Source organism: Leucopleurus acutus, assembly GCF_964270905.1.
Source record: "Leucopleurus acutus genome assembly, chromosome: X".
Taxonomy (NCBI): Eukaryota; Metazoa; Chordata; class Mammalia; order Artiodactyla; family Delphinidae; genus Leucopleurus; species Leucopleurus acutus.
In genome coordinates, this window is record NC_139148.1 from 116,507,589 (window position 1) to 116,521,604 (window position 14,016).

The following is a 14,016-nucleotide window of genomic DNA, read 5'->3' on the forward strand; positions in this document are numbered from 1 at the left end:
AAAAGATGCATGAGGAAGATCTTATACTGACAGGGATTTGGGGTGATAGAGTGTGAATATCAGACATCTTGACATTGAGACTTTCAGCTTTTCAACTTGTAAAGGGCATTGAGACAATAAATCATGAGTCTCAGAGCTCTGTGAATGTTTGCTTAGTAGTTGAACTGTCCAGCTCATTTCTGTATGTATTGAGTGCGCCAAGAAAGAAAAAGTGCTCTATTGTACGCTCTTTGCTCAGTCCTATTTGTCTGTTGTTTGCCATAAGCATCGGCAGCTTATTCACTTGCCTTTCAATGTTTCTGAGGAACGTCCTTCACATAGCTGCTTCTCCACTCTAAAAGAGCTTAGAGTTAAGACAACAGAAAAGCAAAAAATCCCCTTGCGTCAGTCCTTCAGGGAGCCTTCTAGACAAACACAATTCCTTGGGAGTAAGGTCTACTCTCCTCCCTCCTGAGCCAGGAACCCTCACTTGGAATGCACGCTGACATCGTCAAGACCGCTGCTCTACTAGGCAAGGGCTGGGGCAAGAATAACTTAAAATGCCAGCAAATTCTCCTGTCACATTTCATGGCTCTTCTTCAGACTTAACATTCGCTTGGTTGCTGTAAACCTCTGATGATCTTCCAGAGTTCCAATAAACTTGATTCCGATCATTGTTTTCCCGGTGTTTCCAGTGTTCCTGGAGGACCCTACCCAGAGTGCCCTACACCACGTTCACCAATATCACTAAGTTCCGTGAGTGACGTTTTGAAGCTTACATCCTTCCACTAACATCTTAATTTAGCAGTGTGGTGGCTTCCCTGGTGGCACAGTGGTTGGGAATCCACCTGCCAAGGTAGGGAACACGGGTTCAAGCCCTGGCCCGGGAAGATCCCACATGCCACAGAGGAGCTAGGCCCGTGTGCCACAACTACTGAAGCCCGTGTGCCATAACTGCTGAAGCTTGCATTCCTGGAGCCTGTGCTCCACAACAAGAGAAGCCACCGCAATGAGAAGCCCTCACACCGCAAGGAAGAGTAGCCTCTGTTCGCGGCAACTAAAGAAAGCCCGCGCACAGCAACGGAGGACCCAACGCAGCCAAAAAATAATAAATTTATTTTAAAAAACCCAACAGTGTGCACTTTTTTTTTCTGAAAGGAATAACAAATCAGAAGAAACAGAAAACTAGAAATTTCTCTAGCATCAGGGACCTTGTGAAAAATCAATAAAATGATATATATATGCAATGTCAGAATCTCTTTGCACATTTAAATTTTTGCATACTAACACAAACATAACAATACTGCCCCATATAAACCTTTGTATAAACATTAAAGGAAATATATGCATTATTTTTTCTTTTACTGCTTCTGAAGCACAGAATGCACAAGTCCCCCTGAAGACTTTCTGTCGTCACATGCGAGAACAAATGTCAGGGGTTGAGGCAGCCTCAGGTGCACTTTGTAATGCCTCTAGACAAAATAGAACAGAGTTGGAGGTAGATTGTTTGGTGACTCCCCGTGACCCGCCCACGGAGAAATAACTTACCCAAATAGCAGCTTTCTTACTCTTTGATCCAAACTGTCCTGAATCTTGCATGGTTTTAAAGGCACAACTAGGAATGGTTGAAAACTTTGTTCAGCACACACAAGATTACCAGTTGGCCTCTGAACACCTATTCTTTCTAAAGGACATAGTAAGAGCACCAAGTAGTGCCCCACCTGCACGTAGCCCCTAGTCACTCTGGAAATGCCCAGGATGGCCAAGTTCAAGAGTGAACCATTATCACATGTGGTAGGGGCGACAGGGTTTACTGATTTTAACCTGCTGGATTAATAACATCACCTTCCTCAATTGGGAAAAGTAACAACAAAACAACAAAGTAATACTTTCAAAGAACACTCATAAGGCAAAAGCCAGCTTTTCCCGCCAAATAAACTGAAAACAAAAAGCTCCACTGCTTTTTCTTAGCCTCTGGAAGGCAGTTCCCTTGACTAAAACATCATAGGATAATCAACAATATCCCATTCTATCCTACAGCACAGAACACTTATTCTTTTTTCCTGCTTGGTCATTGTGTTAACATCATGATCTGCTGTTGATGTGATTAAACGCTGTTGGGAAGGTGATGGGATTCTATTTCTTCTAGTAGCTTCTCAAGGTACTGAATTAAGACTCGTCTTTTGAACCTAAAAACAAAAAAGAAATTTTATTATCCAAAAGGTCCTTAAAGCATTTATGATGCGTGAGGCACCGTGTGGGATACAACGTGGGACTGGCCATTCACATGGGAAATAGAAAATGTATGTCCGTGTAAAGATAGGGCTTAGCTAATACCGAGATTACCAGCTGAGAGCCCAAGCCCACCTCAGACTGTGAGGAGTGCAAAAGGCTCCACAGACCTGGATGAATGAGTTGGCCTCAGGTAATATTAATCTAGACGCCTCTGCAGACAGCCGTAGTTATGACTGAAGGCCAGGGCTTAGGAAAGCAAAGCAGGACTTCCCTGGTGGCACAGTGGTTAAGAATCCTCCTGCCAATGCAGGGGACACGGGTTCGAGCCCTGGTCCGGGAAAATCCCACATGCCGCAGAGCAACTAAGCCCGTGAGCCACAACTACTGAGCCAGCGTGCCACAACTACTGAAGCCTGTGCACCTAGAGCCCGTGCTCCACAACAAGAGAAGCCACCGCAATGAGAAGCCGTCGCACTGCAATGAAGAGTAGCCCGCGCTCGCTGCAACTAGGGAAAGCTCATGTGGAGCAACGAAGATCCAATGGAGCCAAATAATTAATTAATTAATTAAAACAAAAAAGAAAAGCAAGGCAGAACCAATCCCTCCGCCTGTCTTGCATTGGGCACTCCTGCTTAAAAAAAACACAATGAAGAGTTCCTCTTTACACCCACCTTGCAGCTTCCTTGATGGTAAATTCAATAAATTGTTTCCTCACTGCAAGAGGTCCTTGCACTCCTTCAAGCAAAATGAAAATTCTTTCATACTCTGCAGATATTTTAAAAAATTAGTAGCTTTAAAAATATGGATGGAAAATAAAATTCAATTTTTACACATCATCAGTAATCATTCCTTGTGTGTGGAAAGTTAGGTATACTTTGTATTTGAAACACTCAAATCAAGATATCCGCACATATCTGCTACGGAAACTCTAAACACTAATTAAATGTGGTCTGCTGAATAATGGCCCCCCAAGTTGTCCATGTCCTAATTCTGAGAACCTGTGAACATGTTACCTTATATGGCAAAAGAGACCTTACTTTGCAGATGTGATTAAGTTATGGCTCTTGAGATGGGGAGATTATCCATGTTTATACATGTTGCCCAACGTAACCACAAATATCCTTATAAAAGGGAGGCAGTAGAGCTGGTCAGAAAGAAAAGATGTAAGGGTGGGAGCAGAGGTTAGAGAGGAGAGAAGGGGCTAAGTTGCTGGCTTGAAGATGGAGGAAGGGCCCACGAGCGAAGGAACACAGGCAGCCTGTAGAAGCTGGAAGAGGCAAGGAAACAGATTCTCCCTAGAGCCTGCAGAAGGAACCCTGGCCTGCCAACACCTTCTTGCTAGCCCAGTGAAAATCATTTCAGATCTGACTTCCACAACTCTAAGATAATACAGTTTTGAGCCACGAAGTTTGTGATAACTTGTTACAGCAGCAAAAGGAAACTATTACAGTAAGTAAGGGGAAAAAGAGAGAGAAAGGTGTATTGGGTCTTTTTTAGGTAAAGCCAGAGGAATCATTTTAAATTATGTGAAAACCCAGTACTTCCCAAAAATGCACCTCAAGAGATACCTTGAGAGGAACTTCCGGGAAGATGGCGGAAGAGTAAGACGCGGAGATCACCTTCCTCCCCACAGATACACCAGAAATACATCTACACGTGGAACAACTCCTACAGAACACCTACTGAACGCTGGCAGAAGACCTCAGACCTCCAAAAAGGCAAGAAACTCCCCACGTACCTGGGTAGGGCAAAAGAAAAAAGAATAAACAGAGACAAAAGGATAGGGACGGGACCTGCACCAATGGGAGGGAGGTGTGACGGATGAAAAGTGTCCACACACTAGGAAGCCCCTTCGCGGGCGGAGACTGCGGGTGGCAGACGGGGGCAGCTTCGGAGCCGCGGAGGAGAGCACAGCAACAGGGGTGCGGAGGGCAAAGCGGAGAGATTCCTGCACAGAGGATAAGGGCTGACTGGCACTCACCAGCCCGAGAGGCTTGTCTGCTCCCCCGCCGGGGCGGGCGGGGCTGGGAGCTGAGGCTCCAGCTTCGGTCGGAGCGACGGGAGAGGACTGGGGTTGGCGGCGTGAACACAGCCTGCAGGGCGTTAGTGCACCACGGCTGGCCGGGAGGGAGTCCGGGGAAAAGTCCGGAGCTGCCGAAGAGGCAAGAGACTTTTTCTTCCCTCTTTATTTCCTGGTGCGGGAGAGGGGATTAAGAGCGCTGCTTAAAGGAGCTCCAGAGACGGGCGCGAGCCGCGGCTAAAAGCGCGGACCCCAGAGACGGGCATGAGACGCTAAGGCTGCTGCTGCCGCCACCAAGGATCCTGTGTGCGAGCACAGGTCACTATCCACACCTCCCCTCTCGGGAGCCTGTGCAGCCCGCCACTGCCAGGGTCCCGGGATCCAGGGACAACTCCCCCGGGAGAACGCACCACGCGCCTCAGGCTGGTGCAACGTCTTGCCGGCCTCTGCCGCCGCAGGCCCGCCCCGCACTCCGTGCCCCTCCCTCCCCCCCTCCCCCGGCCTGAGTGAGCCAGTGCCCCCGAATGAGCGGCTCCTTTAACCCCATCCTGTCTGAGCGAAGAACAGACGCCCTCCGGCGACCTACACGCAGAGGCGGGGCCAAATCCAAAGCTGAGCCCCTGGGAGCTGTGAGAACAAAGAAGAGAAAGGGAAATCTCTCCCAGCAGCCTCAGGAGCAGCGGATTAAATCTCCACAATCAACTTGATGCACCTGCATCTGTGGAATACCTGAATAGACAACGAGTCATCCCGAATTAAGGAGGTGGACTTTGAGAGCAAGAGTTATGATTTTTTCCCCTTTTCCTCTTTTTGTGAGGGTGTATGTGTATGCTTCTGTGTGAGATTTTGTCTGTATAGCTTTGCTTCCACCATTTGTCCTAGGGTTCTATCCATCCCTTTTTAAAAAAATTTTTCTCTTAATAATTACTTTTTATTTTAATAACTTTATTTTATTTTACTTTATCTTCGTTCTTTCTTTCCTTCCTTCCCTCCTTTAGACAACGAATCATCCCAAATTGAGGAGGTGGACTTTGAGAGCAATATTTATGATTTTTTCTTCTTTTCTTCTTTTTGTGAGTGTGTATGTGTATGCTTCTGTGTGAGATTTTGTCCGTATAGGTTTGCTTCCACCATTTGTTCCTGGGTTCTATCCATCCTTTTCTTTTTTGTTTTTTGGGTTTATTTTGCTCTTAATAATTATTTATTTTAATAACTTTATTTTATCTTAATTTTACTTTATCGTCTTTCTTTATTTTCCTTCCTTCCCTCCTTCCTTCCTTGCTCTCTCCCTCCCTCCTTTCTTTCTATCTTTCTACTTCTACTAATTCTTTCTTTCTACTTTTTCTCCCTTTTCTTCTGATCCGTGTGGATGAAAGGCTCTTGGTGCTGCAACCAGGAGTTTGTGCTGTGCCTCTGAGGTGGGAGAGCCAACTTCAGGACCGTGGGCCACAAGAGACCTCCCAGCTGCACATAATATCAGACGGCGAAAATCTCCCAGATCTCCATCTCAACACCAACACCCAGCTTCACTCAACGACCATCAAGCTACAGTGCTGGACATCCTATGCCAAACAACTAGCAAAACAGGAACACAACCCCACCCATTAGCAGAGAGGCTGCCCAAAATCATAATAAGTCGACATACACCCCAAAACACACCACCAGACATGGACCTGCCCACCAGAAAGACAAGATCCGGCCCATCCACCAGAACACAGGCACTAGTCCCCTCCACCATAAGGCCTACACAACCCACTGAACCAACCTTGGCCACTGGAGACAGACACCAAAAACAACGGAAATACAAACCTGCAGTCTGCAAAAAGGAGACCCCAAACACAGTAAGATCAGCAAAATGAGAAGACAGAAAAACACACAGCAGATGAAGGAGCAAGGGAAAAAACCACCAGACCTAACAAATGAAGAGGAAATAGGCAGTCTACCTGAAAAAGAATTCAGAATAATGATAGTAAAGATGATCCAAAATCTTGGAAATAGAATAGACAAAATGCAAGAAACATTTAACAAGGACCTAGAAAAACTGCAGATGAAACAAACAATGATGAACAACACAATAAATGAAATGAAAAACACTCTAGATGGGATCAATAGCAGAATAACTGAGGCAGAAGAACGGATAAGTGACCTGGAAGATAAAAGAGTGGAAATAACTGCTGCAGAGCAGAATAAAGGAAGAAGAAAGAAAAGAACTGAGGACAGTCACAGAGACCTCTGGGACAACATGAAATGCCCCAACATTCGAATTATAGGGGTCCCAGAAGAGGAAGAGCAAAAGAAAGGGACGGAGAAAATATCCGAAGAGATTATAGTTGAAAACTTCCCTAATATGGGAAAGGAAATAGTTAATCAAGTCCAGGAAGCACAGAGTCCCATACAGGATAAATCCAAGGAGAAATACACCAAGACACATATTAATCAAACTGTGAAAAATTAAATACAAAGAAAACATATTAAAAGCAGCAAGGGAAAAACAGCAAATAACACACAAGGGAATCCCCATAAGGTTAACAGCTGATCGTTCAGCAGAAACTCTGCAAGCCAGAAGGGAGTGTCAGGACGTATTGAAAGTGATGAAGGAGAAAAACCTGCAACCAAGATTACTCTACCCAGCAAGGATCTCATTCAGACTTGATGGAGAAATTAAAACCTTTACAGATAAGCAAAAGCTGAGAGAGTTCAGCACCACCAAACCAGCTCTACAACAACTGCTAAAGGAACTTCTCTAGGCAAGAAACACAAGAGTAGGAAAAGACCTACAATAACGAACCCAAAACAATTAAGAAAATGGGAATAGGAACATACATATCGATAATTACCTTAAATGTAAATGGACTAAATGCTCCCACCAAAAGACACAGACTGGCTGAATGGATACAAAAACAGGACCCATATATTTGCTGTCTACAAGAGACCCACTTCAGACCTAGCGACACATACAGACTGAAAGTCAGGGGATGGAAAAAGATATTTCATGCAAATAGAAACCAAAAGAAAGCTGGAGTAGCAATTCTCATATCAGACAAAATAGACTTTAAAATAAAGACTATTAGAAGAGACAAAGAAGGACACTACATAATGATCAAGGGATCGATCCAAGAAGAAGATATAACAATTGTAAATATTTATGCACCCAACACAGGAGCCCCTCAATACATAAGGCAAATACTAACAGCCATAAAAGGGGAAATCAACAGTAACACATTCATAGTAGGGGACTTTAACACCCCACTTTCACCAATGGACAGATCATCCAAAATGAAAATAAATAAGGAAACCCAAGCTTTAAATGATACATTAAACAAGATGGACTTAATTGATATTTATAGGACATTCCATCCATAAACAACAGAATACACATTTTTCTCTAGTGCTCATGGAACATTCTCCGGGATAGATCATATCGTGGGTCACAAAACAAGCCTTGGTAAATTTAAGAAAATCGAAGTTGTATCAAGTATCTTTTCCGACCACAACGCTATGAGACTACATATCAATTACAGGAAAAGATCTGTAAAATATACAAACACATGGAGGCTAAACAATACACTACTGAATAACGAAGTGATCACTGAAGAAATCAAAGAGGAAATCAAAAAATACCCAGAAACAAATGACAATGGACAAACGACGACTCAAAATCTATGGGATGCAGCAAAAGCAGTTCTAAGAGGGAAGTTTGTAGCAATACAATCCTACCTTAAGAAACAGGAAACATCTCAAATAAACAACCGAACCTTGCACCTAAAGCAATTAGAGAAAGAAGAACAAAAAAAGCCCAAAGTTAGCAGAAGGAAAGAAATCATAAAAATCAGATCAGAAATAAATGAAAAAGAAATGAAGGAAACGATAGCAAAGATCAACAAAACTAAAAGCTGGTTCTTTGAGAAGATAAACAAAATTGATAAACCATTAGCCAGACTCATCAAGAAAAAAAGGGAGAAGACTCAAATCAATAGAATTAGAAATGAAAAAGGAGAAGTAACAACTGACATTGCAGAAATACAAAAGATCATGAGAGATGACTACAAGCAACTCTATGCCAATAAAATGGACAACCTGGAAGAAATAGACAAATCCTTAGAAAGGCACAACCTGCCAAGACTGAATCAGGAAGAAATAGAAAATATGAACAGACCAATCACAAGTACTGATATTGAAACTGTGATTAAAAATCTTCCAACAAACAAAAGCCCAGGACCAGATGCCTTCACAGGTGAATTCTATCAAACATTTAGAGAAGAGCTAACACCTATCCTTCTCAAACTCTTCCAAAATATAGCAGAGGGAGGAACACTCCCAAACTCATTCTATGAGGCCACCATCACCCTGATACCAAAACCAGACAAGGATGTCACAGAGAAAGAAAACTACAGGCCAATATCACTGATGAACATAGATGCAAAAATCCTCAACAAAATACTAGCAGACAGAATCCAACAGCACATTAAACGGATCATACACCATGATCAAGTGGGGTTTATTCCAGGAATGCAAGGATTCTTCAATATATGCAAATCAATCAACGTGATACACCATATTAACAAATTGAAGGAGAAAAACCACATGATCATCTCAATAGATGCAGAGAAAGCCTTTGACAAAATTCAACACCCATTTATGATAAAAACCCTGCAGAAAGTAGGCATAGAAGGAACTTTCCTCAACATAATAAAGGCCATATATGACAAACCCACAGCCAACATCGTACTCAATGGGGAAAAACTGAAAGCATTTCCACTAAGATCAGGAACAAGACAAGTTTGCCCACTCTCACCACTCTTATTCAACATAGTTTTGGAAGTTTTAGCCACAGCAATCAGAGAAGGAAAGGAAATAAAAGGAATCCAAATTGGAAAAGAAGAAGTAAAGCTGTCACTGTTTGCAGATGACATGATACTATACATAGAGAATCCTAAAGATGCTACCAGAAAACTGCTGGAGCTAATCAATGAATTTGGTAAAGTAGCAGGATACAAAATTAATGCACAGAAATCTCTGGCATTCCTATACACTGATGATGAAAAATCTGAAAGTAAAATCAAGAAAACACTCCCATTTACCATTGCAACAAAAAGAATAAAGTATCTAGGAATAAACCTACCTAAGGAGACAAAAGACCTGTATGCAGAAAATAATAAGACACTGATGAAAGAAATTAAAGATGATACAAATAGATGGAGAGATATACCATGTTCTTGGATTGGAAGAATCAACATTGTGAAAAGGACTCTGCTACCCAAAGCAATCTACAGATTCAATGCAATCCCTATCAAACTACCACTGGCATTTTTCACAGAGCTAGAACAAAAAATTTCACAATTTGTATGGAAACACAAAAAACCCCAAATAGCTAAAGCAATCTTGAAAACGAAAAACGGAGCTGGAGGAATCAGGCTTCCTGACTTCAGACTATACTACAAAGCTACAGTAATCAAGACAGTATGGTACTGGCACAAAAACAGAAATATAGATCAATGGAACTGGATAGAAAGCCCAGAGATAAACCCACGCACATATGGTCACCTTATCTTTGATAAAGGGGGCAGGAATGTACAGTGGAGAAAGGACAGCCTCTTCAATAAGTGGTGCTGGGAAAACTGGACAGGTACATGTAGAAGTATGAGATTAGATCACTCCCTAACACCATATACAAAAATAAGCTCAAAATGGATTAAAGACCTAACTGTAAGGCCAGAAACTATCAAACTCTTAGAGGAAAACATAGGCAGGACACTCTATGACATAAATCACAGCAAGGTCCTTTTTGACCCACCTCCTAGAGAAATGGAAATAAAAACAAAAATAAACAAATGGAACCTAATGAAACTTCAAAGCTTTTGCACAGCAAAGGAAACCATAAACAAGACCAAAAGACAACCCTCAGAATGGGAGAAAATATTTGCAAATGAAGCAACTGACAAAGGATTAATCTCCAAAATTTATAAGCAGCTCATGCAGCTTAATAAGAAAAAAACAAACAACACAATCCAAAAATGGGCAGAAGACCTAAATAGACATTTCTCCAAAGAAAATATACAGACTGCCAACAAACACATGAAAGAATGCTCAACATCACTAATCATTAGAGAAATGCAAATTAAAACTACAATGAGATATCATCTCACACCAGTCAGAATGGCCATCATCAAAAAATCTAGAAACAATAAATGCTGGAGAGGGTGTGGAGAAAAGGGAACTCTCTTACACTGTTGGTGGGAATGTAAATTGATACAGCTACTGTGGAGAACAGTATGGAGGTTCCTTAAAAAACTAAAAATAGAACTACCATATGACCAAGCACTCTCACTACTGGGCATATACCCTGAGAAAACCATAATTCAAAAAGAATCATGTACCAAAATGTTCGTTGCAGCTCTATTTACAATAGCCCAGAGATGGAAACAACCTAAGTGTCCATCATCGGATGAATGGATAAAGAAGATGTGGCACATATATACAATGGAATATTACTCAGCCATAAAAAGAAACGAAATTGAGCTATTTGTAATGAGGTGGATAGACATAGAGTCTGTCATACAGAGTGAAGTAAGTCAGAAAGAGAGAGACAAGTACTGTATGCTAACACATATATATGGAATTTAAGAAAAAAAATGTCATGGAGAACCTAGGGGTAAAACAGGAATAAAGACACAGACTTACTGGAGAATGGACTTGAGGATATGGCGGGGGGGGAAGGGTAAACTGTGACAAATCGAGAGAGAGGCATGGACATATATACACTACCAAACATAAGGCAGATAGCTAGTGGGAAGCAGCCGCATAGCACAGGGAGATCAGCTCGGTGCTCTGTGACCGCCTGGAGGGGTGGGATAGGGAGGGTGGGAGGGAGGGAGACGCAAGCGGAAAGTGATATGGGAACATATGTATATGTATAACTGATTCATTTTGTTGTGAAGCTGAAACTAACATACCATTACAAAGCAATTAAACTCCAATTAAAAAAAAAGAGATACCTTGAATCTATTCTGAATCCTAAACGGAAAGGGACCTCCATTATATTATTGATAGATGGTCTTTCACTACTTACTTCGCCCAAATTTTCGAACTTCCTTCATTAACTGGTGTTTTATATCAGCATTGATTCCTTGTGCCATAGCAGGAGTTATTTGTGATGTATTTGGCCCAGTTTCCAAAGCAGATGTTACCGAGACTTTTCGATCATCTACAGAGACGCTGCAGTTCTTGGTTCCTCCTATGACTGCATTACTACCAGGATTGTGCATCAGGTCATCTTTCCTGAGACTAGTGAAATCATCAGACAGGCAATCCACTTGGTCGGGCGGGATACTATCTCCTGCCATATTCATAAGCTCTGGGGCAGCAGATTTTGACAAGAAGCCATCGGGTGAGATTTGACCATTTTCCACCTTCTCATGAACATCGTGAGTGACAGTAACATCTGGAAACCAAATTAACAAGTGGAGCTGTGACGTAGGTGCATTATGGCAACCCCACAGGGACCACCCGGTGCTCCTCAGTTTTGAGGAAATTGTTTCATAAAGCAAGAGGATGTACCAGATGGAGCCTGAGACCCCTCAAATTGGGCTCAGGAAGTAATACGACAAACGCACTTTCTTCTCTTCATGGCACCATGAACACATATGGAAACCGAGTAAGACAGAACAACGAATAAAGAGGCTCAGGTCCCTGGTGCTGAGGGTTGAGCTGCAGCTCGTGCTTTACAAGCTGAAAAGCAGCAAGTCTCACTTGGTGGCATGATTTCTGTCCTTTACCTATGAAATGCCATGCTCTACCGAGCTTGACATCAGATTACATGCCCCCCCCCCCGCCAAACTCCCGCCTCTCTCCCTCCAAAGTTCTGAGGAAACACAGGTGGTGGCCACTAGACCTGAAGGCTCTGTATGGCCCCCGTCACCCCACCCCAAATCCCTGTCAGTATAAGATCTTCCTCATGCATCTTTTCTCTCTCAGAAACCTGAGTTTCTTTTTACTCCAGGTCTGACACCTCTTCTCCATTGACTCGTCCTGCTCTGTGCCGGGCGCCGTGCCAGGAGCCGGGGAGCGGCAGCCAACAGGACAGACGCCAGCAATCCCCGCCCTTATGGAGCTTCCATGCTCATGGGGACGCCAGGCAGTAAGTGTACAATGATCCAACAGAATTATTACAGTTGGAATTCGTGTTAGGGAAGAGGCAAGCAGGGATGGGACAGAGAGCAGGAGGGGAGCCCCAGCGGACCACGTGGTCGGGAAGGCCCTCCTGAGGAGGTGTCCTTTGGGCAGAGCCTGGAGGGGGAGAGAGAGCCGGCCTGTGCACATGCAGAGGAAGAGCTCCAGGCTGCGGCAAGGGCACGTGCAGAGCCCCGGGGAGGGGACTGGCCAGGGAGCACAGAGCAAAGGATAGAGGCAGAGAGAGCAAGGGGGAGACGACAGGCCATGTGTTAGGAGAGGATGGCGGGGCCAGGTCGTGCACAGCTGGGAGACCAGGGTCGGGAGCTCAGATTGTGTTCTGAGTGCCTAGGAAAGGTGATGATGGGTCTTCAGCATGGATGTGGCGTGATCTCATTTCTGTGTTGACATGATCACTCCGGCTACAGGGTTAGATAGTGAGGGTCAGACTCTAGCAAGAGTAGGAATCAGATCAGATAAGAAGCTATTGTAGTATCTTGTTGAAAGATCATGTCAGAGGGGAGTAGACAGAGAAAAAATGGTGGGATTCAGGAATCTTTACAATAATATTTACAGGGAAAACGACAAGGGTAAGCAGAAAAAAAGAATGAAAGCGGGTTACGAATATGAGAGGAAAACCAGTAGGTCACAGAGTATAGCAATCCAAGAAAGTTTCCATGAAGGAGAGAGTGAACAACTGCGTCAAATATGGCTGAGAAATTAATAGCAATCTCAGCCAAAACTAGTGAGATTGATGAGAACAGCTCCAGTAAAGTGTAGCAGGCAGAATCCAGACTCTACTGGCTAAGACCATGAAGAGGAGGTGAGAACAGTCATTCTTACCATCTTCCATGGACATGGATGAGGCCCAAACAGAGGATCCTCCTTCTTCTTCCTGTTTCACAGACAACAGGTCCATACTCAGCTTTTCCTTAGATGAAGAAGGATTCTCGGGTTCTCCACAAAGTTCCATTTGGTTTTCAGGCCCTACAGTAAACTCCGCTTCATCACTCATCATTTACTGAGAAACATCAATGCACATGTTCCATTTGCAACAAAACTCCAACAATCACAAAGCTGCAAACAGTTTGCATATGTATATATAACCAAGAAGTTGAATCATTAATTTGAGTTTTCACCATGGTCCAATATTTACCATACCTCAACAAATACTCTTTTCAGAAAATGCAACTGAATTTTAATCCAGTCTATAGTTTAAAAAAGGAGGAAGCTGGGACTTCCCTGGTGGTCCCGTGGTTAAGACCCCACCTTCCAAAGCAGGGAGTGCAGGTTCGATCCCTGGTCAGGGACTAAGATGCCACATGCTTTGGGGCAACTAAGCCCATGCACCACAACTACTGAGCCCCACGCACCACAACCTGAGAGCCCGTGTGCTGCAACTACAGAGCCCATGCGCTCTGGAGCCCATGTGCCACAACTAGAGAGCCCGCATACTACAACTACTGAGCCTGCGCACCCTGAAGCCCACGCACCACAACTAGGGAGAAGCCCGAGCACCGCAATGAAGAGCCCATGCACCACAACGAAAGATCCCACGTCCCGCAGCTAAGACCCGATGCCGCCAAAAATGAATGCATGAATAAGTAAATAAA

The 14,016-nt window shown here is 43.6% G+C and overlaps 1 protein-coding gene across 1 annotated transcript; it reads right to left on the bottom strand.

Annotated features, from left to right (window-relative positions):
* Positions 1 to 2,086: 2,086 nt before the first annotated feature.
* On the bottom strand, positions 2,087 to 13,418 carry LOC309978638 (integrator complex subunit 6-like; the record flags this gene model as incomplete). The annotated part of the gene is made up of 4 exons (XM_082865145.1): positions 2,087 to 2,168; positions 2,886 to 2,979; positions 11,304 to 11,675; positions 13,247 to 13,418. 4 exons carry the CDS (start codon positions 13,416 to 13,418, stop codon positions 2,087 to 2,089), a joined length of 720 nt encoding a protein of 239 aa, XP_082721271.1.
* Positions 13,419 to 14,016: the final 598 nt, after the last annotated feature.